The following is a 26,495-nucleotide window of genomic DNA, read 5'->3' as shown; positions in this document are numbered from 1 at the left end:
AATTTATATATAGTTCAACCAGTTTTAATAACCTCAAAAGCAACCTAAAGAGAGCCTTGTTTGAAGAGTTTTGATGAAAATTTATTGGTAAGCTTATTTTAAATCACAATATTAGTGTATATAATAAGCTTTCAATGATTATATGAACATTAGATTAAGTATTTCACTTGGCATTTGTGTTGTTTTGAAGAGGTAACAGAATAATGAACCGGAGAATGAACCTATCCACATGCTATAGGAAGTTGATATCTCTTTTGGTTGAGTAAATGAAAGAAAATACTAATACTTTTCAGTAAGGATAGTTAATGAGGCAATAAAAAGCATATCATCATGGAGCTGAGGAAAGAGTCACCTTGTCATATAAAATTACTACTTCATGTTCAGTTTAGAAAGGCATCAAAGTTTAGGTGGGTTTAGGGAGGCCTACTGCATGTCGGCTCAATCATTCTTTCAGTATTCCTCAGCATGATAGTGGTGAAGGGGATTTTTTATTTTATTTCTAAAAGGAGAACAGTGAATGAAGAGTTGTTGCTGTGCTTTACCATTGGAAGGTGATAATTGTTAAGTACTCTTATTTTCCCCATTCCCCCACACTAGTGGCAACTCTAATGGCTTTACGATCAGGACAGCTTCCCTTAGTAACTTAAAGTAAAAGAGAGGTAGGTTAATTGGAGATTATGAGTTCTGGATAAAGGTCTTGAAACTATACTTAAAGAATAAAGTGAAGTGAAGTTGCTCAGTCATGTATGACCTACCAGGCTCCTCCATCCATGGGATTTTCCAAGCAAGAATACTGGAGTGGGTTGTCATTTCCTTCTCCAGGAGATCTTCCCAACCCAGGGGTTGAATCCAGGTCTGCTTCATTGTAGGCAGACGCTTTACCATCTGAGCCACCAGGGAAGTCACACACTTAAAGAATAAAGTGCTAGCTTCAGCTGGATGAATTTGGGCAGCAAATGACATGTTTGTGATCCTTGCACTAACCAAGAACCAGAAGCCAACTGAAGAGGAAAGAAAATGGACAGGTATCAGACAGACTACCACTTCCAGCATTTGGGCTCTTTGACCCTGATCACATCCCTAAATTTCTCAGTTTTACCATTTCACCAATGTAAGATGGTAACAATACCTATTCAAAAGGACTGCTGTGAGAAATAATTAAAGCTCACTGACACACAGTGAAGTGAAAGTCACTCAATTGTGTCCGACTCTTTGAGGCCCCATGAACTATACATCCATGGAATTCTCCAGGCCAGAATACTGGAGTGGGTGGCCTTTCCCTTCTCCAGGGGATCTTTCCAACCCAGGAATCGCACCCAGGTCTCCCGCATGGCAGATGGGTTCTTTACCAGCTGAGCCACCAGGGAAGCCCCATTGACATAGGAAACGCTCAGTAAAGGATGGCTGCTATTCTAAGCTTTCCACAAAACCCTTCCCCTTCAAAGAAACTACCTGTGACTTTCTGCTCTTTTGTTTTCTTTTGTGTATTTGTTTTCTTTGGTTCTTTTGAAGCCATGGAATTGGGGATGTGTGGATAAGGGACAGCCCTAAAGGAAAAAGGAAAAAAAAAAAAAAAAGGCAATGGAACCAGTGGCACCTCTGTGGATACAGATTTGATCTAACTCAGCTGCCCCTAAGTTGCCACATGTATAAGTTTCCCACTGAATGAATGCATTCTAATATCTTTAGTGTCCTTCTCTTTCTTTATATCTTTTTCTGAATATAAAATAAAATTGTTACTTTCTTAAAGAAAGTGGAAAATATCAAAGCCTTTTAAGAAGAAAATAAAATTTTCACCTGTATTCCCATCAGCCGGAGACATACATTGTTCACAATTCAGTCTCTTTTCTTTTTCCAATGCATACAAATGTGTACCTGAATACACTTACCATAATTGAGAACATACTACATTTATCATTTGTATACTTCTTGTTATGTTAAGTAGAAGGGTATTTTTAAGCCATGGAGAGCTAGTATTTTTTCATTACTTTATACCTTAAAATCTAGACTACACAGTCCATTCAGTGAAAAGCTCCCTAGAAAGTTGGGAGAACTGTCATTATAATTTATGTCATGGTTATTTTAATATCTTAATGTAGTAATTTATGCTTGAGTACAACTGTAGAGTGAATTTTAATTTTGGTAACTTGTTTCCTTTTTTCCCTTTTTCTTAATCTCGTAATTGCTTTCTCTGGGAAATGACTATTTGCCAAAGATAAAAATTATTGGTATGGATCCTTGAGATACAGTCTATAAATGGGAGAAGATTCATCATGCAGCTTTCTTTCTTCTCCTTAAAGAAGAAATCCTAAGGGCTTTGTGAGATGCTGAGAAACACTTTGTTCTTGTGACAGAGCTAGAACTCAGGGTAATGGATCTGATTAGAGTTTGAACTCCTTTCTTCTGGGTAAGATAAGCCTTGAGATTCAAGACTGTTTTATTAGCAGTTGAAATTACTAAATCTGACTCAGTCTTACAATGCATAATAAAAAGTACACTACTAATATGGCTAAGTCTCAAAAATATAATGTTGATTAAAAAGTAAGAGTCTAAGAAGCCATACAATAAGGGACTTCCCTGGTGCCTCAGATGGTAAAGCATCTGCCTACAATGCTGGAGACCCGAGTTCAATCCCTGGGTTAGGAAGATCTCCTGGAGAAGGAAATGGCAACCCACTCCAGTATTCTTGCCTGAAAAATCCCATGGACAGAGAAGCCTGGTAGGCTGCAGCCCATGGGATCGCAGAGTCAGACACAACTTCACTTTCACTTTCACAATAAGGTAATATTTTTGTAAGTCTAGAAATTATACTTGACAGTATAACTTATTATTTTGGTATATAACTATGTAGTATAAATGCATATCAACTTCAGGATAATGGTTAATTTTGGTGCATATTTGGAGGGGGTATTTTGTCTAGATAACATTTTATTTCTTACTAAAAAAACAAATTCAAAGCAAATATGTCAAAATATGAAATCTGCTAAGTTATAATGGCATCTTTATTGTGTCTATTAATAATATGTCGTGATTTTAAAAATATTTTGTTTCCAAGATTCAGTCTTTCTAATGAGTTAGAGCAGCCTTCTTTCAGCTAATGAAAAGCAGTTTTAAGTGTTCATTGCTTGTTGGGGATGGAATGAAATCAAAAGGAACACTTCGAGGTGATCTGCAGCTCACAAAACTAGATGAGTGAGTCTTTGAAACAAACTTTCACAGAATTCTTCTGGCAATGTATGCAGTAATGGGAGCAGGTATTTTAAACAGTTACTCATGCTCAGTGTCATTCTCTCTTGTGGTATGAGGTTAATTCTAAGAGAGACTAATTCATTGTAATGGTAATTTGGGCTCTCTTCCAAAAACACTTGAAATGTAACAAGCATCACTAGGGCACCAGAATGGTCTTTGTGAAAGAAGAAACAATGTCCAGTGTCTGTCGTCCATTGATCAAAGTGAAGAAAAATGGGGATTTTATTTCATTTATAAGATGTCAGCAATCATTAGTCCTTTCTTATGCTTTGAATGACTACTTCCAGCCTACTAATCTTTCTAGTACATGGACTAAAAGTAATTTAAATAAAAACTACTCAACAAATATTATTCAGGAAAAATTAGGTAGACCTCACATGGAATGCATTGGAATGTGTATTATACAATGACTTTGACAGTTTTATGCCTGTGCAAGCTTATTGTACATTCCATTGAGGAATTCCATATATAGGAGAAATATACACATACATACATACATACATACACACATGCTCTTACCATTAATTTTGCCACAATTAAGCAGATAAAAGTTAATTTTAAAAAGCAATTATAAACTTGAGAGGTTTATGGTAAATAAGAAAAGCAGATAGAGCAACTGTATTTTGAAAAAAGAAACAGCACATATGGGAAAGTAATAGCCTAAAACATCAGAATGTTGAACAGAGGGATTTTATTGTAAGGGGTTTTATTGGAATAAGGTTAGATTTTATGTGCTAATGCCTTGCAATTTTGTATGAAATACCAGAGTAAAATGATGGCATTTTTCTACCTACTAGATGAAATTAAAAGACGCTTACTCCTTGAAAGGAAAGTTATGACCAACCTAGACAGCATATTAAAAAACAGAGACATTATTTTGTCCACAAAGGTCCATCTAGTCAAGGCTGTGGCTTTTCCAGTGGTCATGTATGGATGTGAGAGTTGGACTATAAAGAAAGGTGAGCGCCAAAGAATGGATGCTTTTGAACTGTGGTGTTGAAGAAGATTCTTGAGAGTCCCTTGGACTGCAAGGAGATCCAACCAATCCATTCTATAAAGGAGATCAGTCCTGGGTGTTCATTGGTAGGACTGATTTTGAAGCTGAAGCTCCAATACTTTGGCCACCTGATACAAAGAGCTGACTCATTGGAAAAGACCCTGATGCTGGGAAAGATTGAGGGCAGGAGGAGAAGGGGATAACAGAGGATGAGATGTTTGGATGGCATCACCAACTCAATGGACATTGATTTGGGTGGACTCTGGGAGTTGGTGATGGACAGGGAGGCCTGGCATGCTGCAATTCATGGGGTCACAAAGAGTCGGACACAACTGAGCGACTGAACTGAACTGAACTGAAGTGGTATTTCTTAAAATCTATAAATTCCTTAATTATTAAGGCTTTTCCATTTTTGTTACTGTGTATCTTTTATCATCTGCTAAGGATTTGGATTGCATGATCTCTCTTGCCATGTTTTCATTTAACGCAGAAGGTTTCCTTTAAAAAATGAACATCATAAGCTACTTGTTTGCATCACAGCCATTTGTCATAGGAAGAAAAATGTAGTTTGCAGAAGATGTTTCTTAGAATTATTCCATGGAGAGTCTCTTTTACCCTATCAGCTTCCCACAACCTACCATCTGTTGGGGTGGTCTCTAGTTCAGATGTCAAACTTTCTTCTTTTAAGTGAACCAGATGCGTTGATGTAGCTTGTTGAAAGTGTTAGTTGCTCAGTCATGCCCGACTCTTTGCATCCCATGGACCTCAGCCCACCAGGCTCCTCTGTCCATGTGATTTTCTAGGCAAGGATACTGGAGTGGTTTGCTATTTCCATTCCAAGGGATCTTCCTGATCCAGGGATTGAACCTGGGTCTCCACCACTGCAGGTAGATTCTTTACCAACTGAGCTTGCAGGGTGGTAAATTTCATTCCAGATAAGAAACTAAAAAGCATTAACTTAAAGGAACTTATTTGCAGTTTTCTGTTTGAAACAATATGTTCTTTAGTTAAAAACTATACTTTTACTGATATAAAACCATGTATACAAAGTTGCTTTGTGGTTCTTCCTTTTTTTTTCTGTCATCTAAGTATATATTTGGATTTGGGAGAAAGGTTTCTCAATTGTTGGGCAGAATACTGAAGCTGCCCGTGACTGTTTAACAGGCATTATCTATACTGATTAAATCTGACATGAAAGATACCTCATCCAAAGGAAAGTGATCCATTAGTTATTTTAAATGGATTTCTAATGAAACAAACTACAATGAAATGAACGGAACCACAGAGTATGAATGTAAAACCTGACAGCATGTAGGTTGAGAGTATAAGAATAAATGTGTGTGAGAGCGTATATGTGCAAGCAAATACACACACATACACATATACATAAGATGCACTTTTATGTTTTATTATAAAGAGTGAATTTTATGCTTAGTATGTTTGGAAATTTAGTTAAGGGCAAAGATATTATCTCCCTGAGCCTTCTAATGAATCTCATATTAAAAATCTGATAGCATGCCCTTGCCTTGTGTGTGTGGCCTTGGTGGCATGTCCATGCTTCTAACTGATTTATCTCTTGATTTCCTGAACAGCACATTCTAAGAGATGGTCAGGAAAGTCACCTTACCCAAACAAGCAGTTTTCATACTGTCATAGCCTTCCTGGCTTCCTTCTTTATCCTCCCATCCTCCAGGTTTTCCAAGTCATATTTTTGTGAATTAAAGCAAATATAAGAAATGTGTGCCCTCCCTGCCATATTCATATGGGATTGCCTCTGGGAAGATGTTCTCGATTCCCTTTTAGAAAAGGCATTCCTTCCTTCATCCCACCCCAGCAGGCAGGCAGGACATTTGGACCTTTATGCCAGCACTTGTAACACACTTGCATTATAAACAGCCTTGGTCATGAGAGTCAGGGTTTACTGGTTCTTTGCTTTCATTGTATAGCCCAGTGATTAGTGCATGGTTCATTTTCAGTGTGTTTACTGTACTTAACCTAATCTAAACAATTACCCATAAGAGATGATTTGGAAAAGTAGAGAAGATAACAAGAAAATAAAGTAGGATTATATGATGCAGTGAGTGGGAATATTGTCTTCAGACCTTTTTACTTCTGTATCATTTACACTGGTCCCATTGATATACAAAAAGACATTGTTAAGAGTTGGTACTGTGATATTGCATACTGTCAGGAAGAAGCAACTAGACCAAGGTCACGATTGGAAGCTATTAGTATTTTCATTTGAAGTACATTCATTCATTCATTCATTTATCTATATATTATTGAGGTCTCACTCTGTGCCAGGTGGTAAGGGATACCAAGCTCAACAAGACAGGGTTTCCGTCAAGGAGCTAATGGTGTCCTGGGGTGTGGGCAATGCTGTTCTGAAAAAAGGAATCTCAGGATACTCTCTGAGTACCCATGAGAGGGGATGCATGAAAAGTTTCCTTGAGGAAAAAATATTGAACTGATAGTGAAAATCAGGACTTTGCCCAGGAAAAGGGAGAAAGTGATAGAAAAGAAACATTCTAGTTACAGCAAACTATATGCCAAGGCATGGAAGCAAAATAAAATAATGTTTAGAAAAAGACAAATAATTTGGTATATCTGGAGCATAAGGTACATGTAGGGTGAGGGAAGCCAAGTCCAGATCACAAGTATTCTTCAGTGCTGATTAAGGAGTTGTGACTTTATGTGCAGATGGTGGAAGCTATGAAAGAGTTTAAGAAGTGGCGTGGCAAAGCCAAATTTGTGTTTTAGATCAGTCTATCCTTTTTATTAAGCCTGGATGATGGATTGAAGGAAGCAAGCCTGTAGTCAGAAAATCAGTTATGGGGCATTAACAAATGTAGAAGAAAAATGGCAAGAATCTGACCTAAGTCAGTACTAATGAGGATAAAGAGATATAGTAGGGAGAAAGGGAAAGAGGGAGAGGAATGGACCTAAGCACTCCTCAGGAATCAGAAGCAAAGCAATCTGATGCTGAATGAATGTAGAAAATGAAGATAAGGAATAGTAAAAGATAACTTCCATGGCTTGAATGAATGGGAAGACAGTTGTGATGTCATTCAGTGACATAAGAAACATAGGAAGATAGCCTGGCTGTATTGGGAGGAAAACAGGGAATATATTTCAGACAGAATGGTGCCTGGGGATTAAGGGAATAAGAGATTCTGCCTCTTTATCTCAAAACAGAGATTTGAATCAGGGCTTTTCTGTTGTGTTCCTGTATCATTGTTTAAAAACTGCCATTAAGGATGTATATTATATGTTTTATAGACATAGGTATATACATCCATATTTTGATTTTTCTGTAATAAATAAAAATTAAAATATTGCAGACTCCTGTACTTTGTAAAGCATGTTTTAAATCATGTAATTGGAGAGTTTCACACAATATTAAAAATAATCTAAACCAGCCCTTCCTTTCTAGATGAATCTCTGAAACCCAGTTTGCTTAAGTGACTTGTCCAAGGTCACAGAGTGAATCAACAATAGTACCTTGAATTAAAACCCAGATAACCCAACTGCTAGTAAAGAGAAAAGTTAAGCAGCTGTTTATAAACATTTTAAAGTTTCATGACTGAATTTTTCTGCATATGAAAAGGTGGGATGCAAAAGAGATGTTCCAGGCTAGTGAAATGTGTTTTGGCACAGGAAACATCTCGTTTGTTTATGTGAAGAGAGAATGATTTTCCCAATTATGTGAAATGGCAGCTTTCAGCATCTATAAAATTGTGGTCTTAAAAGAGTCATAACTAAGAAAAATAATTTTAAAATGTATCCTTATGGGATTTTTCTGGGGTACCCTTGAAGCTTAGCTTCTCCATATGTCTCAACAGGGGTCTTGCCATTACTCTGTTGGAGCGATGTAACAAACATCCCCTCAACATTATTAATTACAGTAGCTGAGAGCTTCTTCTTACAAAAAAAAAAAAAAAGAATATTTACAGGAAGAAATACAGTCAGAAGTAAACTCCATCAGAATATTCACCTAATCTATTGAAATGACCAATCTATAAGCATCTATTTCTGGGAAGATTCAACTCTTTTTACTGGTAATATCTGGCACCAGGCTTAGTGCATAGGATGCATTCAGCACATATTGCTAGGACTGAACTGAACTGGTACAGGATTAATAAGCCTGAACTAATAAAGGGTCTGGTCTCAGTGTTTTTTCTATTTGAAGGGTGATGCATAGGGAGAATAAAAGGCAGGGAGATGCTGAGACTCCTGGGCGAAGGGGCAGCTAGTGGGTATTAGTGCTGGAAAGCGAGAATAGAATCCAAAAAGTAAAGTTAAACTCCCCCAAACTGATAAGCATGAATTAGTATTGTAACGGGGTAGCCTCAAATTAGGAGCCATCGGAAGTAAAGCAAGTAGGAAGAAGCAAGAGGCTGGAAAAGAAATGTGGGATGAGCCAACACCAGCAGCCATTGCTGTTGGCTCAGCCTGCTGATACAAGTCTGAGTTTCCCACACACCAAGTGGCCACAGCCCGACATCTGACATCAATTAGTTGTTTCACCTTGCTCTCTGTAACCTCTCTGAACCTCAGTCACCACATCTATAAAACGAGATTCTTGGAGCTCATAATATTTAATGTCTCTTCCAGCTCACTTATTCTAATGGTTTTCTTTCTTCTGTGAATACTATTTTTTCAGATACCAAAATAAGAAATGAGATTCATGTCACGCATATCACTACAGAAACTATTTCAAATGTCAGTTTGATGGATCCATTGTCTATAAAGACAATAATGCTTCTCCATTTCATAAAAGAAGCAGTATACTGGAAATTCTAATAATAGAAATTCTTGAAAATAATATATTTGGTCTCAGCCATCTTTTTGTATAAAACCATAAGCCAAGATTTAGGTGCATGTTCAGTATTGCCACTGATTTATGAAACAACAATATCAGATAAAAGTATCAACATTTAAGGCATTTTTTTGCATTGCTTTACCTTTTTATTACTTTCCCATATTTACCCTTTTACTTTATTTCATGGTTGTTTTGCCATAACTGAGTAATACCATATGCACCAACATTCAATGAGAGTCCATTTAATCTACAACATATTTTAAGTGTACAATGCCTTTGTCCATTTTTATAGGGCTTAAAATGTTATTTTCCTAAGAATTACATGGGGAAATTCTATTCTTTGTGCTTTAAGATATGCTCTTGTTTAAGAGGTTCCTTGAAGTGATCTCTTGAAGTGAAATGATAGAGAATGCATTTCATATGCAAGACATGTCATAATCTCACACAGATTGTGGTTGTTATGAACATGAAGTGGCAAGAGTTTTGAGGGCCCAGTAAAAAAATCTCTCCCCAAAGTCTCTTTTGTAGTAGAAAATTATAGCATTAATTCTCTGCTAGTCACTGGGCAAACGACTTGGGCATGCAATTTATGAATGAACTATAAATGTCTGATAATCTTCACTTCTTAAAAATATTTTTTTCTTTTACTTAAGAATGCTACTTGTCAAACACTGGATTCTATATTTGCTTTCTCACCACCTAAAACATTTCCCAGGATATTACAGGCATCAATCACTGTGAAAATGATTAAATAAAAAAATGAAAATTTATCTATCCTTGAACAGTTGCACCTCGTTCATTCTGTAGCCTTCATTTTTGTATTCCCTGCATGAATATTGTGTGTTACCAGAATTTGTCTGTGACATTCATGAGAGTGTGCTTGTGCTTGATGGGTGATCATTCTTTAGAAGGAGCACATCCTGAGGGGGCCCATCTAGCTTCTTTCAAAGCAACATCATGGCTCTACCCCAACTTACTGTGTGATCAGAGACAATTTGTCTAACTTCCAGAGTCTGTTTCCTTATCAGTGAAGTGAGAAAAATAATAGAATGGCTGGATTGTTATAAGTAGTCAATGAGCTGTGTATTTGTAAAACCTTATACGTATCTAGCTTTAGTAAAGGCTTAGTGTGTTGTCATTGTTGTTATTACTTTTTGTTATATTAAGCAGTAGTTTGTAAGAAATAAAATCAGTGGAAGAAAACATTATTGTAAACTGTATACTAAGACAGAAAAGGTAGGTGCTGATGAGAGTATTTTTAATGACCCATTGTATTGAAAGTGCTGGCAAAGTAAACTTGCCAACTACCTGGCTTGAGATCTGTCACTCCATCTCAGATTACCTTGCCCTCTAATATAGTAAATCAGAATGAAGTAATCACTCTCTAATGTTGCATGTTTTTGTCAAAGAAAAAAGTAAGTGAATTCTCAATGAGCTGGCTGAAAATGTAATCAGGCAATCAATCAGTCAACCAGCCACCCAGTCCACAGCAGAACAGTTCCCACAATTCTGATGTAAGTGAAACAGCGGAAGGTAGATTTGAGTCCTTTCTTTCGTTTCTAACAAGACACCTAAGCCCTCTGAGCCTCAGATTTTTAAATCATAAAATGGAGTCAATACTTTCCTTTTAAGGTTGGTGTAAGAATCAGGTCAGACAGTGTATGAAAGTTCTTTGTAAACACAAAAGCACTTTACAAATGTAACATTAATTCCTTGCTTAAAAATCATCACTGATTATTTATTGTGTCATTTGGAATCGCATCCTATATCCTCTTATTAGCTTTTTGGCTCATACTTTATAAAAGCTCTGGAGTCAGACACTGAGAGTGGCATTGTAGTCAAATAATTTTATGAGTCTGATTGGGAGTCTCCTACTTTATAACCCATTAGCTCTTGTGGCCGTCAAATTCTACGCTTAAGATTCACATCTTAGATGTTGATAAAACATGGAACCTTGAAGTAGCCATCATATTCTGTAAACGTATTTTGAAACCAGTACAGAATATATGAAGACAATCAAATTTGTTGCATATATTTTCAGAACCTGGCTAATGTAGCACTTGAAGATGGATTTCACAAATACATATCTACAGAGGAATGTTTATAGATAAGATGAAAGTCGTCCTCCTCATTAATTACACATCGTATATTTGACTTCTGCCTCTCTCCTCAGCGTTTAAATCAACTACATCTGGTTTTTGCTACTTAAGTGTGCCATTACCTTTTACATTAAAAAGCAGTTAGAGAGAGCAGCCCCATTTGATTAAAAAATAATTAGCTAGCATTAGATTCATGTTACTCATCATGGCAGCCCAAAGAAGAATTTTAGGATAGGTTGGAGACCTGCTTTATTTCTAAAACAGCAATAGAATTGGGATGCTCTTTGTGATGAATACTGGCATAAGGCAGATACTTGATTTGCTGGTGTTGATTTTTACAGTTAAAGGCACAGTAATGCAGAATAGATGAATGGATAGTTTCCAACATTGATAAACCACAAAGCAGCTAAACCTTGATGTAGTCACTCTGTCAGAGGGAGTCCTCCTCTGTGGAGACTGAGGCACATGATTATTACTACACCCAGAATAAGTCAGACTCTGGGAACTGACTCCCACTATACAACCACATAAGAAGTTGATGTAATTGTATCAGCAGATCTGTACTGGAGCTCACTGGTTAGTGAATTTTCACTCAGGAAAGAAATCTACATAGGGAAAACTAGTTGTTAGTTGAAATTTCTCAGTAAGCGTGGAATCTGGCATAAAATAATTTTGATGGTCTAAGTCACTTTTACTCAAGGAAATTGCCATTTTGTGAACAAGGTAAGAGGCTAGTTGTTCTTTAGTCCCTAGGTCGAGTCCATCTCTTCGCAACCCCAAGGACCGTAGGCTGCCAGGCCCCTCTGTCCGTGGGATTTCCCAGGCAATAATACTGGAGTGCACTGCCATTTCCTCCTCCAGGGGCTCTTCCTGACCCAGGGATGGAACCCAGGTCTCCTGTGTCTCCTGCATTGCAGGAGGATTCTTGGAGCCACCTGGGAAACTCACAGAGTAATTAAGTAGCGCTTAAGATGACTAGATTAAAGGTTAAAAACATGGGTTTTAGCACTGGGGGTTGAATTCTTACTTGTTCTTGAGCAAGCTGTGGATTTTCTAAGCCTTATTAGTCTCACCTATAAAATGGCTATAACAATACCTACCATATATAATTGCTATAAGGTTTAAGTGCTATCATAAAAGGAAAAGCACGTAGCTCAGTGCCTGCAGCATAGTAGACAATGGCTAAATGTCAGCTATAAATGCCAGATATCATCTCCATGATGGAGATTTATCTGCTGTTTTTGAGAATATACACATTTATATACTGCCCCAGATTTCTGGATAAGCATGAAGCATACTGTAAATACGTGCTTGAGGCTTCCTTTGCCAAGCATTCATTGTTAGAAACTTAAATCAATGTGATCGAAGCAAAAGAAAAAAAAAAAAAAGTGGGCTGCTCAAGGAACATCGCACAGTTTACAACTGCATGTCCAAGGATGAATCTGGCTAAAAACATGACAAGATTGAGGTACTCTAAAAGTACCCTTCTGTCTGTCTTACCTGGCTATCTACCTATCTACCTACCTATCTTTCTGACTTAGCCTCATTCTTAGGCTGGCACTGGTTTTGTGATGGCAAAATGGTACATCAAGTGTCAGTCATATATGTTCCCAACTTACCAAAGAGGAAAAAGAAGTTCTTTTGTAAACGTTGGACAGAATTGCATAACTGAGACTTAATGGCTTTGCTTATGGTATCTTTTCATTCTTGAACAATTCATTCTCTCCAAGCAAGAGCAGAACATTGTGGTTTGTCAGGCTCAAACAGGTACCTATCCCTGAAACTAGGGTAAGACAACTGTACTCAAAGCATTTGTTCTGAAGGAGGAAAAGACACTATTCCAAAAGAAAGTTAAGGGATGTTATTAGAAAAAAAAAGGAACATATGAGCAGAATCCAAAACAATAGATGTCTGATACTCCAATCTACCCTCTGTTCTCCTACACTTCTACTGTTGTTTAAATATGTTAGTTCAATTGGAATAAAACCAAGATTGAATTTAGCCTAGAGACATAAATTTTGTTAAGATAGTTTCTAGATATGTATCGTAATCTATTTTGTAATTGTTTTATATATTAAAAAACTTGTTTCCCCCTACTTCTAATTTGGGAATAAAGGATGAAGGGGAGTTACCTTATATTGACCACGAATAAGGTCAGAACTTATTACTAATAACATGAGTTTAATTGTGACCTTTCATTTTCTTTAGCTTGGGGCAGCCTCACATATGAGGAATAGAAATAAGAGATGTTGTTAGAAAGTGAACTGCCAAAGTTTACAGAGAAGGATTTATTTTTAGGCTATATTTATTACATGACAATAGTGTTACTATAGATTATAAAATAGGGGATATATTTTGGTTCACCAAATCAGTAAAAATCACGTAGCTGTTAATGATTTGGAACCCAGCTTGTGAAGCACGACTTGGCAGAACTATCCAGTGGTTAACAGTGTTGGTATGAGAGTTAAGGACTTCAGTACTCAATTCCAAGTCTGACTGTTTTGTGGTGTGTGGCCTTGGACCTGACTTCTCTCGGATGCAGTTCTCCCCATATGTGTAATTGGGTAATAAAATGTAGTCACCACACAGTGCTGGGGGAGAATTAAGTGCACTGAGAGGGAAGTGCAGGCTTCTTTCTGTATTTTTCAAGCAGTGCACATGCTCAGCCTTATTCTCCCAGGTGCCTAATGGGCTCCCTTATATTAAGTCACTTAGTAATTTTTCTTGGCCTCTATGGTACTATTTATTTTACAACTGTAGTATTTTCTAAGATGGCACCAACAAGGACTAACTGTTGCCCAAAGCAAGAAAGGCAAATGCTGCTTTATGGACCATATTTTCAGTGAGGGGTGTGTGTGTGTGTGTGTGTGTGTGTGTGTGTGTGTGTGTGTGTGTGTGTGTGTGTGTGTGTGTGTGTGTGTGTGTGTGTGTCTGTGTGTGTGTCTGTGTGTGTGTGTGTGTGTGTGTGTGTGTGTGTGCCTATACTTTAATATTCCTTTAAAAGACTTGTGTTTTGGATAACTGTCCCCCTCCCACTACTTGTCCCATTTCTCTAACCCAGCATAATCTTTTATTTTTCATTACAGAGGAGGCGGAATTATTCTCAAAGTTGAGTGGTCATTATGATAATAATGAAAAGACCAGAGAACCAAGATTTAGATTTAAATTATTCTGGTAACTCTGTTGAGTTTTTGCTGGATGACCTTAGGCTCATCATTGACCTTCTCTAATTCTGTTTGCTCACCTATAAAATGAAAAGAACAGTGAGCTCATCCGTGCGTGACTGTCACACCTTTGCTGTAGGGTTAAATGAGAAAGCACTGGCCAAGTGTGAATTTCCATGCTGATCGTGTTGAGTGGATGTGTACATCAGTATATTAGGAGTTTGTTAGCAACTGTGTTCCTGTGTGCTCTGTCCCAATTTCCGCAGCTCCCAGAGTTGCAGAGGATTCCTGCCAGATGGCTGATTTGCCAGCTGTGTCTTGTTTTGTCATTGTAAATATTACATGCTCCAACCGAAAGGATTTGCTTATAATGTAGTATGCCTTGCCCTTCATCTCTTGCAGATTGAGAATTACATTGTGGAAAATATGAAGTCGGAGATGGCTCAGATACAGCAGAATGCAGTTCAGAACCACACGGCCACCATGCTCGAGATAGGCACCAGCCTCCTCTCTCAGACCGCAGAGCAGACCAGGAAGTTGACAGATGTTGAGACCCAGGTACGTCTCAGCCCAGAGTTGACAAACTCTTAACTGGAAAGATTTCTATTTTTCTTCCTTTAGCTTACTTCATAAACACAGAGCACATTTCAGCACTGAGATTGCGGAAACATATACATTTTTGTTTATTGGTAATAACAACAATGACTGCCTGACATGCTAGGCATGCTTCTCTTGATTTCATGAGAGTTGATATCTTTAGCTTTGTATGTTTGCAAAAACAGGACTGGCAAAGCACTTAATCGGCATTTAAATTTCAAATAAACACTGCAACTACCAACTGTGATATGACCTATGTCAAACAGAATAAGTGTTTGTGTCAAATCAGTGCCTTTGATGTACATTTTGACTTATACTATTTTATCTCTGGTAGTACTCTACCATAATGGCACCTGCAGAGGTTTTGTGCAGTCAGTGGATAGGAAGGATAACCCCAAATGAACTGATCTGGAATGTGTAGCTTTTTTTTTGTCAGCATGATTTTATAATGAAAAGTAAATTAAAACTCTGTCTTCATATGTATGTTCAGGTATGTGTGTGTGCTCAGTTGTTCAGTAGTGTCTGACTCTTTGCAACCCCATGGACTGTAGCCTGCCAGGCTCCTCTGCCCATGGAATATTCCAGGCAGGTTGCCATTTCCTCCTCCAGGAGATCTTCCTGACCCAGGGATCGAACACATCTCTTAAATCTCCTGCATTAGCAGGTGGATTCTTTTACCACTGTGCCACCTGGAAAGCCCCATATAGACACATATGTATATGTATTATATATTATATATTACCCTACTGTGGACAATGACATGCTTATGTTCAAGTCAGTAAAATGTCTTTTAACTATCACTGTCACAAGTCTACCAGTACAGTCTAATGAAAATATTATTTTTGATGACTGGAAGATAATCTCTTGGTCCCCTTTTAAACATGGAAATGGTTAGTCCATTTACCCCTCTTGAAATCCAGAGGATGATTCTGTCTCAATGAAGTTGATTTCTGGAATTGAAGGTGAACTATATTGTGAAAAGATAAACCGAGGCACATTAAACTTTTCAAGAGTTTACTTAAGCAAACATTGATTTAAATTGTGCAGCCCAAAAGTAGCTCTACTACAGGAACAAAGGGAAAGGTTTTAGTATGGAAGATGTAGAAGCAAAGCAAGGAAATTATTTGATTGGCCATAGCTTAAGCATTTGCCTTATTTAGGAAAGCCTAGTTGGCTGTTTGTGATTGGTTGTTCTTAAGCTTCATTTTCATGGATTTAAGCCCATTGACTCTGGCTTAGATTTAGGTTTGCTTATGTAGGTTACCAAGGCATTAGAGTCATCTCAATCCGATGGCCTCTAATGTTTAACTTTTAACAATATAAATTCAAAAATAATATGCAATCTTTGTTATTATTCAGTTGCTAAGTGGTGTCCAACTCTTTGCAGCCCCATGGACTGCAGCATGACAGGCTTCCCTGTCCTCCAACATACAACCTTGTTTCTGTTTTATATCATTTGTGTTAATGGCATCACAGGTCAAATGTTGATATTTAAAGACAAATAGCAATAATAATTTATATGGACAGGGCATTTTGTATTATGCAAAACACTTTCTCATGGACAAATGATACTCATGAAGACTATTTAGAACAGAAAGCTTGAGTGGTTTTCTCACATTGATACAGCTTGTTGTTGTTAGTAGCTAAGTTATGTCCAATTCTGACCCCATGGACTGCAGCAAACCTGGCTTTCCTGTCCTTCACTATTTCTTGGAGTTTGCTTAAACTCAAGTCCATTGTATCAGTTATGCCAACCATCTCATCCTCTGTTGATACAGCGAGTGAATTGAGTTTGGTACTCAAACTGAGACATACACATTTCTTTCCTTTTCTGGCCTCCTTGATTAGTGATAATACCTGCATTGGCAGGAGGGTTGTTTACCACTGGCGCCATCTGAGAAGCACCATACATATTCTACTTAAAGCTAATTGAAAGTAAAAGTTGCTCAGTCATGCCTGACTCTTTGCCACGCCGTGGACTGTACAGTCCATGGAATTCTGTAGGCCAGAATACTGGAGTGGGTAGCCTTGCCCTTCTCCAGGGGATCTTCCCAACCGAGGGATTGAACACAAGTCTCCCACATTGCAGGTGGATTCTTTACCAGCTGAGCCACAAGGGAAGCCCAAGAATACTGGAGTGGGTAGCCTGTCCCTTCTCTAGCAGATCTTCCCAAACCAGGGCTTAAACTGGGGTCTCCTGCATTATTGCAGGTGGATTCTTTACCAAATAAGCTATCAGAGAAGTCCTAAAACCTAATTATTCAAGTTCTAATGCAAGGCCAGGTTTACAAAGTTAGTCCTAGATTACTCCTTAATCTCAGTACACTCTATTCTTTTGTCATAAGCATTTATAAACCTTTAGTGCTACCCAGGCATGCTCACAGGTATTTCTTCCCTTCTTCAGTCTACTTTGGTTCACTTTGGTAAGTCTTGCTATTCCTTAACTCATTTTGGGTCTCAGTTATTTTAGAAACTCATGCCAATAGTTTCACAGTGTATTTTAATGCCCTAGCTTTCACATGATGTTGTTATAAAGATAAGTAACTTACTGCTTTTTAGTCTTCTGCTGACCTTCTAGACTTGAACTTAATTAAAGTAGGTAGAACCTTGGATTTATTGCAGTGGTGTTTAAAAGTATTCTTGTGCTCAATAAGCATCTTAATCAGAAAAGAGAGAGGAGTACAATTAAATAACCCTACTGGTCATGGTGGTGAGACCAGGAACCAATGCTGGGCCTGTCCCTTCCTCCTTAGTTTAGCTTGCAGTGTTTTCTTTACTCTGTTACCAGTTCATACCAATATCTCCTCTTTCTAGTTCCTCTTCCAAGTGTGCAGTGTGAAGGGATTAATTTCAGATATTATTCATGCCTCTTGCTGTAGTGTGAATCTATTTCTGACTTCTTCCTCAGGCCAATTTTGAGTCAATGTACACTAGTAGACCAAAAAAAATGTATATTAAAATTCACCTCTAATAATCTGCACTTACTTCTTTTTAAAGCAATTTTACATGTATTCGGTTCAGTTCAGTTCAGTCACTCAGTCATGTCTGACTCCTTGAGAACCCATGGTCTGCAGCATGCCAGGCCACCCTGTCCATCACCAGCTCACAGAGTTTACTCATGTCCACTGTGTCGGTGATGCCATCCAACCATGTCATCCTCTGTCGTCCCCTTCTCCTCCTGTCTTCAATCTTTCCCAGTATCAGGGTCTTTTCAAATGAGTCAGCTCTTGGCATCAGGTGGCCAAAGTATTGGAGTTTCCGCTTCAGCATCAGTCCTTCCAATAAATACTCAGGACTGATCTCCTTTAGGATGAACTGGTTGGAACTCCTTGCAGTCCAAGGGACTCTCAAGAGTCTTCTCCAACACCACAGTTAAAAACCATCTATTCTTCAGTGCTCAGCTTTCTTTTAGTCCAACTCTCACATCCATACATGACTCCTGGAAAAACCATAGCTTTGACTAGCCTTTGTTGGCAAAGTAATGTCTCTGCTTTTTAATAAGCTGTCCAGGTTGGTCGTAACTTTTCTTCCAAGGAGCAGAACAAATGTCTTTTAGTTTCACGGCTGCAGTCCCCATCTGCAGTGATTTTGGAGCCCCCAAAAATAGAGTCTCTTCATGTTTCCCCATCTATTTGCCATGAAGTGATGGGACCAGATGCCATGATCATAGTTTTCTGAATGTTGAGTTTTAAGCCAACTTTTTCACTGCTGAGTTTTCCAAATTTGCTGGCATATCGAGTGCAGCACTGTCACAGCATTATCTTTTAGGATTTGAAATAGCTCAACTGGAATTCTTTCCCCTCCACTAGCTTTGTTCATACTGATGCTTCCTAAGGCCCACTTGACTTCGCATTCCAGGATGTCTGGCTCTAGGTGAGTGATCACACCATCATAATTATCTGGGTCATGAATATCTTTTTTGTATAGTTTTTCTGTGTATTCTTGCCACCTCTTCTTAATATCTTCTGCTTCTGTTGGGTCTGTACCATTTTTTTCCTTTATTGTACCCGTCTTTGCATGAAATGTTCCCATGGTATCTCTGATTTTCTTGAAGAGATCTCTAGTCTTTCCCATTCTATTGTTTTCCTCTGTTTCTTTGCACTGATCACTGAGGAAGGCTTTCTTATCTCTCCTTGTTATTCTTTGGAACTCTGCATTCAAATGAGTGTATCTTTCCTTTTCTCCTTTGCCTTTTACTTCTCTTCTATTCACAGCTATTTGTAAGGTCTCCTCAGATAACCATTTTGGCTTTTGGTATTTCTTTTCCTTGGGGATGGTCTTGATCCCTGCCTCATGTACGATGTCATGAACCTCCTCCATAGTTCTTCAGGCACTCTGTCTATCAGATCTAATCCCTTGAATCTATTTGTTACTTCCACCATATAATTGTAAGGGATTTGATTTAGGTCATACCTGAATGATCTAGTGGTTTTCCCTACCTTCTTCAATTTAAGTCTGAATTTGGCAATAAGGAGTTCATGGTCTGTGCCACAGTCAGCTCCCGGTCTTGTTTTTGCTGACTGTGTAGAACTTTTCCATCTTTGGCTGCAAAGAATATAATCAATTTCTATTAGTTTTTAATAATTTTTTAAAAAATATTTAGTTGGGTAGATATTATTACCATCCCTTGTTAAAGATGTGGAAGCTGAAACTCAAGAGAGGTAAAGAAATTGGCCCCAGGTGAAAAAAACTTGTGAGTATTAGAGGGAAGATTTGAACCCAGACAGTCTTGGCATCAGAGTCGACATGCTTTACAGGCTCTCTGTCTATACTCTCTCTCTTGTGATTCTGTTCTCTCTCAGAGGCTACCGATGCAACTGGGGTTCTAGCAAAGGATAAAATGAATTTCAGATAAAGCAAATTAATGTGGATCTAATAGTGGCAACGGAACATTTTCTATACATGATGAAGCTGCTGCTTTTGCTACTGCTGCTGAGGGAACCACCATCTATTGGTGGTTTTTACCATGTGCTTGCACATCATCTCATGTAACCCACTGCTGTCCTTGTCACTTTCTGGCTATGTAACTATTAATATAAAGAAGTTCTATAGAAACAGTGTAATTCTCCTCCAACTTTCAATCATTTATATAGAGCTATAGCTTTAGAAACGTAATTTAATAAAAATTTTAAAGATATATTTTGAATACCTCCTTGATGCAAAATATTTTCATAAGTACCAAATAAAATACAGCATTAAGTAAAGCAGTCTTTATACTCAGTGAGCTTGAGTTAATGTGACAAAAATTTGCTAAACCATTTCTTTCTTGGCTTTCCATTAGTTAGCTATGGAGCCTCCCTCATAGGCATAAAAATGCATCTTTCCAATTTCCTGCTGGTGCAGAGGTGTAATAGATCAATGGCCCCAGCTGCTGGGCTCTGAAATCCATCACTGTGTTAGTACAGCGACCACAATTCTCAGCGGCCCCTTCCAGCTAAGGATGTATTGTGGCAGTGATATTTAGACCCACTCCTGGTAAGATGCCACTGACACATGACTTGGCTAAGGGCTCTCCATCATCAGCCTTGCCAAACTTTAGCACAACTCCCTGCACACTAAGATGTTAGCCTTACTCCTTTCGCTCTCTTCTTCATTGTGGTTAGATCTACATCCCAGTCAGAAGGTGACCCTAGTCAACTCTGGCTTTTCCTCAATTTTGTCTCGTAGGTATTTCCCCTGATTAATTTCCTGCAGTCTGGTATCTGCTTCTTAGAGGTCACAAACGATCACACCTGTTATTTGGACTTGACTCATACAATTGTAAACTCAAAGTAGTTCAGGAACAATTTAAACAATGAGCTTGTATGTCTAAGCAAAAATAGGTTTGAAAGAACAGAAAGGTCAGCACTCAAAGTTGAACCACTATCTCTTTAACTTGATGAGAGGATAGCTGAGTAAATATTTAACTTTTTGACTGAATTGAAATGGCAGTAAAATAAATTTGCTAATGAGTCATCCAAGGAAAATACCCTGATAATTAATTTTCTCACAAGGTCTGGAAAAGGGTTTGATAACCCATTAGAATAGGGCTTAGTCAAATTTGAAATGCCATTTTTCAATGGCATTTTATTTTTGTAAAATAAAGTTTTATATGTTGCATATGGGTGGTCTCTCAATGTTGTTGTCCATTCGTTCAGTCGTGTCCAATTCTGTGACCCCATGGACTGCAGCACACCAGGCTACCCTATTCATCACCATCTCCCAGAGCTTGGTCAAACTCATGACCATGGAGTCAATGATGCCATCCAACCATCTCATCCTCTGTGGTCCCCTTCTCCTCCTGCCTTCAATCTTTCCCAGCATCAGGGTCTTTCCTAATGAGTTAGCTCTTCGCATCAGGTGGCTCAACTATTGGAGCTTCAGCTTCAGCATCAGTCCTTTCAATTAATATTCAGGACTGATTTCCTTTAGGATGGAGTGGTTGGATCTCCTTGCAGTCCAAGGGACTCTCAAGAGTCTTCAACACCACAGTTCAAAAGCATCAGTTCTTCCGTACTCAGCTGTCTTTACAGTTCAACTCTCACATCCATACAGGACTACTAGAAAAACCATAGCTTAGACTAGACAGACCTTTGTTGGCAAAGTAATGTCTCTGCTTTTTAATATGCTGTCTACTGCAAGGAGATCCAAACAGTCCATTCTAAAGGAAATAAGTCCTGTGTGTTCATTGGAAGGACTGATGCTAAAGCTGAAACTCCAATATTTTGGCTACCTCATGCAAAGAGTTGACTCATTGAAAAAGACTGAGGCTGGGAAGGATTGGTGGCAGGAGGAGAAGGGGACAACAGAGGATAAGATAGCTGGATGGCATCACTGACTCAATGGACATGAGTATGAGTGAACTCCGGGAGTTGGTGATGGGCAGGGAGGCCTGGCGTGCTGCAGTTCATGGGGTCTAAAAGAGTTGGACACGACTGAGCAACTGAACTGACTGAGCTAGGTTTGTCGTAGCTTCTCTTCCTCAATGAGAGAGCAGAATTGAGAAGTTGTACCAGGGCCTGCTAAGACTAAGATATTTACTATCTGGCTTTCTACAGCAATAGCTGATTAACTCCTACACCAAGATTCCAACTCATAGAGAGCAAGGATTTTGTCTATCTTGGTCACTACTCTATCTTTAGGATTTAAAATAGTACTCACACAACAGGCTATCAATAAATACATGTTGAATGAGTAAATTCACTAATAATAGTCACATTGTTGTTGTTCAGTCTCTCAGTCGTGTCTGAATCAGTGACACCATGGACTGCAGCACGCCAGGCTTTGCTGTCCATCACCAACTCCCAGAACTTGCTCAAACTCATGCCCATTGAGTTGGTGATGCCATTCAAACATTTTGTCCTCTGTTGTCCCCTTTTCCTCCTGCCTTCTATCTTTCACAGCATCAGGGTCTTTTCCAATGAATCAGCTCTTTGTATCAGGTGGCCAAAGCAGTGGAGTTTCAGCTGCACCATCTTCAAATGCATATTCAGCATTGATTTTCTTTAGGATTGACTGGTTTGATCTCCTTGCAGTCCAAGGGACTCTCAAGGGTCTTCTCCAACACCACAGTTCAAACGCATCTTTTCTTCACTACTCAACCTTCTTTCTTGTCCAACTCTCATATCCATACATGACTACTGAAAAAACCATTGCTTTGACTATACAGATGTTTTTTGGCAAAGTAATGTCTCTGCTTTTTAATGTGCTGTCTAGGTTGGTCTAGCTTTTTATCCAAGGAGCAAGCGAACTTTAGGTTCATGGCTGTAGTCACATCCTCAGTGATTTTGGAGCCCAAGAAAATAAAGTCTGTCATTGTTTCCATTGTTTCCTCATCTATTTCCCATGAAGTGATGGGACTGGATGCTGTGATCTTAGTTTTTTGAATGTTCAGTTTTAAGCCAGCTTTTTCACTCTCCTTTCTTACCTTCATCAAGAGTCTCTTTAGTTCCTCTTTGATTTCTGCCACATATAGATTATTGATATATTATTAATAATAATTCTCTAAGATTATCTAATTTTCACAGATTTCCTCAACTCTTTACCAAAAATTTTATTGGCATTTTATGTTTGAAGACTTAATAGTCTCTTTTAATTTGGAGCAATGTTACATTTTTTTAAATTGAAGTATAGTTGATTTACAGTAGTATATAGGTTTCAGGTGTACAGCATAATGATTCACAATTTCTAAAGATTATACTTCATTTGAAGTTACAAATTATCAACTATATTCCCTGTGTTGTACAGTATATCATTGTAATGTTTATTTTATGTGTGCATGCACGCTGAGTCGCTTCAGTCATTGTCTGACTCTTTGTGACGCTATGGACTGTGTAGTCCACCAGTCTCCATCCATGGGATTCTCCACTAAGAATACTGGAGTAGGTTGTCCTGCCCTTCTCCAGGGGATCTTCCTGACCCAGGGTTTGAACCTGCATCTCCTGCGCTGCAGGAACTCTTTACCGCTGAACCACCAGGGAAGATCCATTTCTTTTATACATAATAGTTTGTACCCCTTAGTCCCCTACCCTTATCTTGACCCTTCCTCACTTCCTTCTCCCCACTGGTAACCACTAAATTGTTCTCTATAACTGTGAGTCTGTTTCTTTTTTGTTATATTCGCTACTTTGTTTTTTTAGATTATTTGTCTTTCTGTTTAACTTTTTGTTTTTCTTTAGATTTTAAAGATGCTTGTTCAGTTGTTCTGTATAGTGTCTCATATTCTTAATTTGTCTGAATATTTATTTATGATATGTTTTTAATTTACTTTTCCATCCCCTGTATTTTTTTTTAACTCAAAGTTAAGTCTACAGGCTTAATTGGGTTAAGTTGGACATGGTGGTGGGTGTGCTTTGTAGAATTACTAGTCACTTCTTATTTCATCTCATCAGGAGACATAAATGCCAGCTTGCCACCCTCTCGGTAACACTAATTTTAAGCTGGTTAGGGTAAAAAGACCCTGTAGCTCTCCATTCCAATTGTCTCCTTTCCCCTTGGAAATTAGCAAAAGCCCTGTAGACTGATGCATTGTCACACTGCCCATCACTGACCAAAGAAATTATTTCCTTGATTTTGTAAAATGGTGGTCATCTAACTAACTTCTAACTCTCCTTCCATGTACATATATTACCCTTCATTCTTCTGTAAAAGTCTAATTGCTGAGGCATCATACCTTGTGTTCTATTTTTTTTTTTTTTTAATTTGAAAAACATAGTTAAAGTAAAGAAAACAGAAACCTACAGCAAGGCAGATTTTAAAGTTAATATGCCAGTCAAAGGAATTCTTTTGTGTGGAATATTTTCCTTTTAAGGAAGGTTAGAGGCATTTAAGTATTAAAGGGAAGCTGGATGAAATTATCTAGCTCACTTTCTTTAAGAAAAGAGTAATTTTTATTTTTAAAATTTTGCTTATTTTTTAAAGAAAGAACTGAAATTTTATAGTCTATAAATCCTTAGTTTCCAAGTCTTAGATAATTTTTTCTTGTTGTTTTAGTTGCTAAGTCATATACAACTCTTTGTGACCCCATGGACTGTAGCCCACCAGGCATCTCTGTTCATGGGATTTACCAGGCAGAAATACTGGAGTGGGTTACCATTTCCTTCTCCAGGGGATCTTCCTGACCCAAGAATTGAACTCATTTCTCCCGCACTGCAGGTGGATTCTTTACCACTGAGCCACCTGGGAAACTCATATCTTCCTTACTGTATGGTATATTGTGAAAAATTTGTGCTTTGAAATTGTTTCTTGAGGGCTTGTGTTACATACTCTTCACTTTCCCCTTTCCTTTCCTCTTCTCTCCTCTCCTTTCCTTTCATTACCCTTTTATGTTTTCGCCTTCTTTCTCTCTCTCTCTCTTTCTTTCTTTCTGATATGTGCTTTTGGAACATGTTTAGGCTAAAGAAGGAAATGACTTTTGTCATTTTAATGGAACACTCAGATTATTGCTAAGCAGCAAGTTCCATAGACACATGGAAAGAAAGTGGTAAATTTATCATAGTTTCCTGTACAATTCTCTTCAGTTGCCTGCTTTTGAACTTCAGGCCTGTTTTAATACATCAAGGGAGAGAGTTGAAATAAAGCAGCTCTTGGATTAAAATGATGGAGAGAGAAGAAAAGGGGTTGCCTTTTGTTTTCAAAATTGGCCTGAGATGACCTAACGCTTAGCCTGGACATTTGAGATTTGTTCCCCTGTTTCTCCCACATTCAGACACTGCTTTAGATTGGGACTGTTATAACGAAAGTCCAGCTTGATGCTCACCTGGCCTGTTACTCTGTCTCTGAGCATTACCCAACTTGAAAACTGACTCACTAGCCTTTGGTTAGCATCTAACGAATAGCTCTGAATGTCCAGGATTCCAGGCCTCATGCTGGGCTCCGGAGGTCTCAAGGGCCTCAGATGAGCTAGTCCCCCCTTTGTGCAGCTGACCTCCTCACGGGGCAGAATGATAGTATATGAGTGAACTGACAAGATGATTTCATTTAAATAGTAAAACAGGGCCACCTGATGGAAGATGATGGGGGAGCTCCTTTACAGAGACTAGCCAGGATGGGCCTCCTTAGACAAGACTTGAATTATAAGAGTAAATCACCCATGCATCTGGGAATGGATGGACATTCCAGGCAGGGGAAACTGCAAAGACCCTGAGGTGGAGATTAATTTGGCATGTTGGGGTAGCAGTAAGAAGGCCAGTGTGATTGGGGCTTAATGAGCAGGGAAGAGAATGGAAAGGAAGTGAGATTTCAGAAGCAGTCAGGGTCCTGATCACATAGGACCTCGGAAGTTAGGCTGAGAACTTTGGAATTTTAAAGGGAAGTTATGAGCATATTTAACAAAGGACATGACATCGGATTTATGTTTTTTAGAAGAGCACTCTGGTTGCTCTGGACTGGAGGTAGGACAAAGTAGAGAAAAATTAGGAGCTATAGTGTCTCCAGACTTAGATATAGGCAACTTGATTTTCAGTTTTTGATGGATCCGTTTTTTCCTCAGTGTTTTCTCATGTTCTTCTCAGACATGAAGACCAATTTCTGTCCTCTGTAAAATGAAAATTTTGGTATTTGAGAATATTAGGAAGTATGATCAGAGACTACAGAGAATAAAGGAGAAAATAGATTTTAATGGCATATGATATACTTGATTCAATGAGACAATGAATGCATTCATTCAGTAAATATTGAGGGTCCTCTCTATGCCAAGCACTGTTGTAAGTCTCACCAAAAAATATAGCTGTTTCATCCCCTAGTTAATTATTTCCTAAATTGACATTCTTGTTAATAAACAAACAGAAAACTCACCCAAAGATATGTTTAATAGTTTAAAATTATATCTTGTGTGTCCCTAATCTTTATATTCTCTACAGTTTTTTCCTCTGGGCTGCTTTTAGCTCTGTCTTCAAAACGTAGGTTCTCTTGCTCCTGTTTTCTCTCAGATGAGACAATTTAGGATGGGAAATACTTTTTTTAACACAAATATGAATTTCAATTAGTAGTAGTAACTTTTAGACTAGCTTTCAAATCTGTAATCAATATGATAATTGTATAAATGAATTATAGTTGCTTAAAACTTTTTTAAAGCCCAAATGCCCCAC

At 38.2% G+C, this 26,495-nt stretch overlaps 1 protein-coding gene across 1 annotated transcript in view; it reads left to right on the top strand.

Annotated features, from left to right (window-relative positions):
* Window positions 1-26,495, top strand: part of ANGPT1 (angiopoietin 1) — a 305,768-nt gene that overhangs the window by 170,577 nt on the left and 108,696 nt on the right. The window contains exon 2 of the mRNA XM_005689163.3: window positions 14,734-14,889. Coding sequence (XP_005689220.1) covers window positions 14,734-14,889 — 156 coding nt within the window. The remainder of the gene's footprint in view (window positions 1-14,733; window positions 14,890-26,495) is intronic.

Source organism: Capra hircus, chromosome 14, assembly GCF_001704415.2.
Source record: "Capra hircus breed San Clemente chromosome 14, ASM170441v1, whole genome shotgun sequence".
In the NCBI taxonomy this organism is placed as follows: Eukaryota; Metazoa; Chordata; class Mammalia; order Artiodactyla; family Bovidae; genus Capra; species Capra hircus.
The sequence above is the reverse complement of the archived record's forward strand: the minus strand, read 5'-3'. Positions and strand labels throughout refer to the sequence as shown.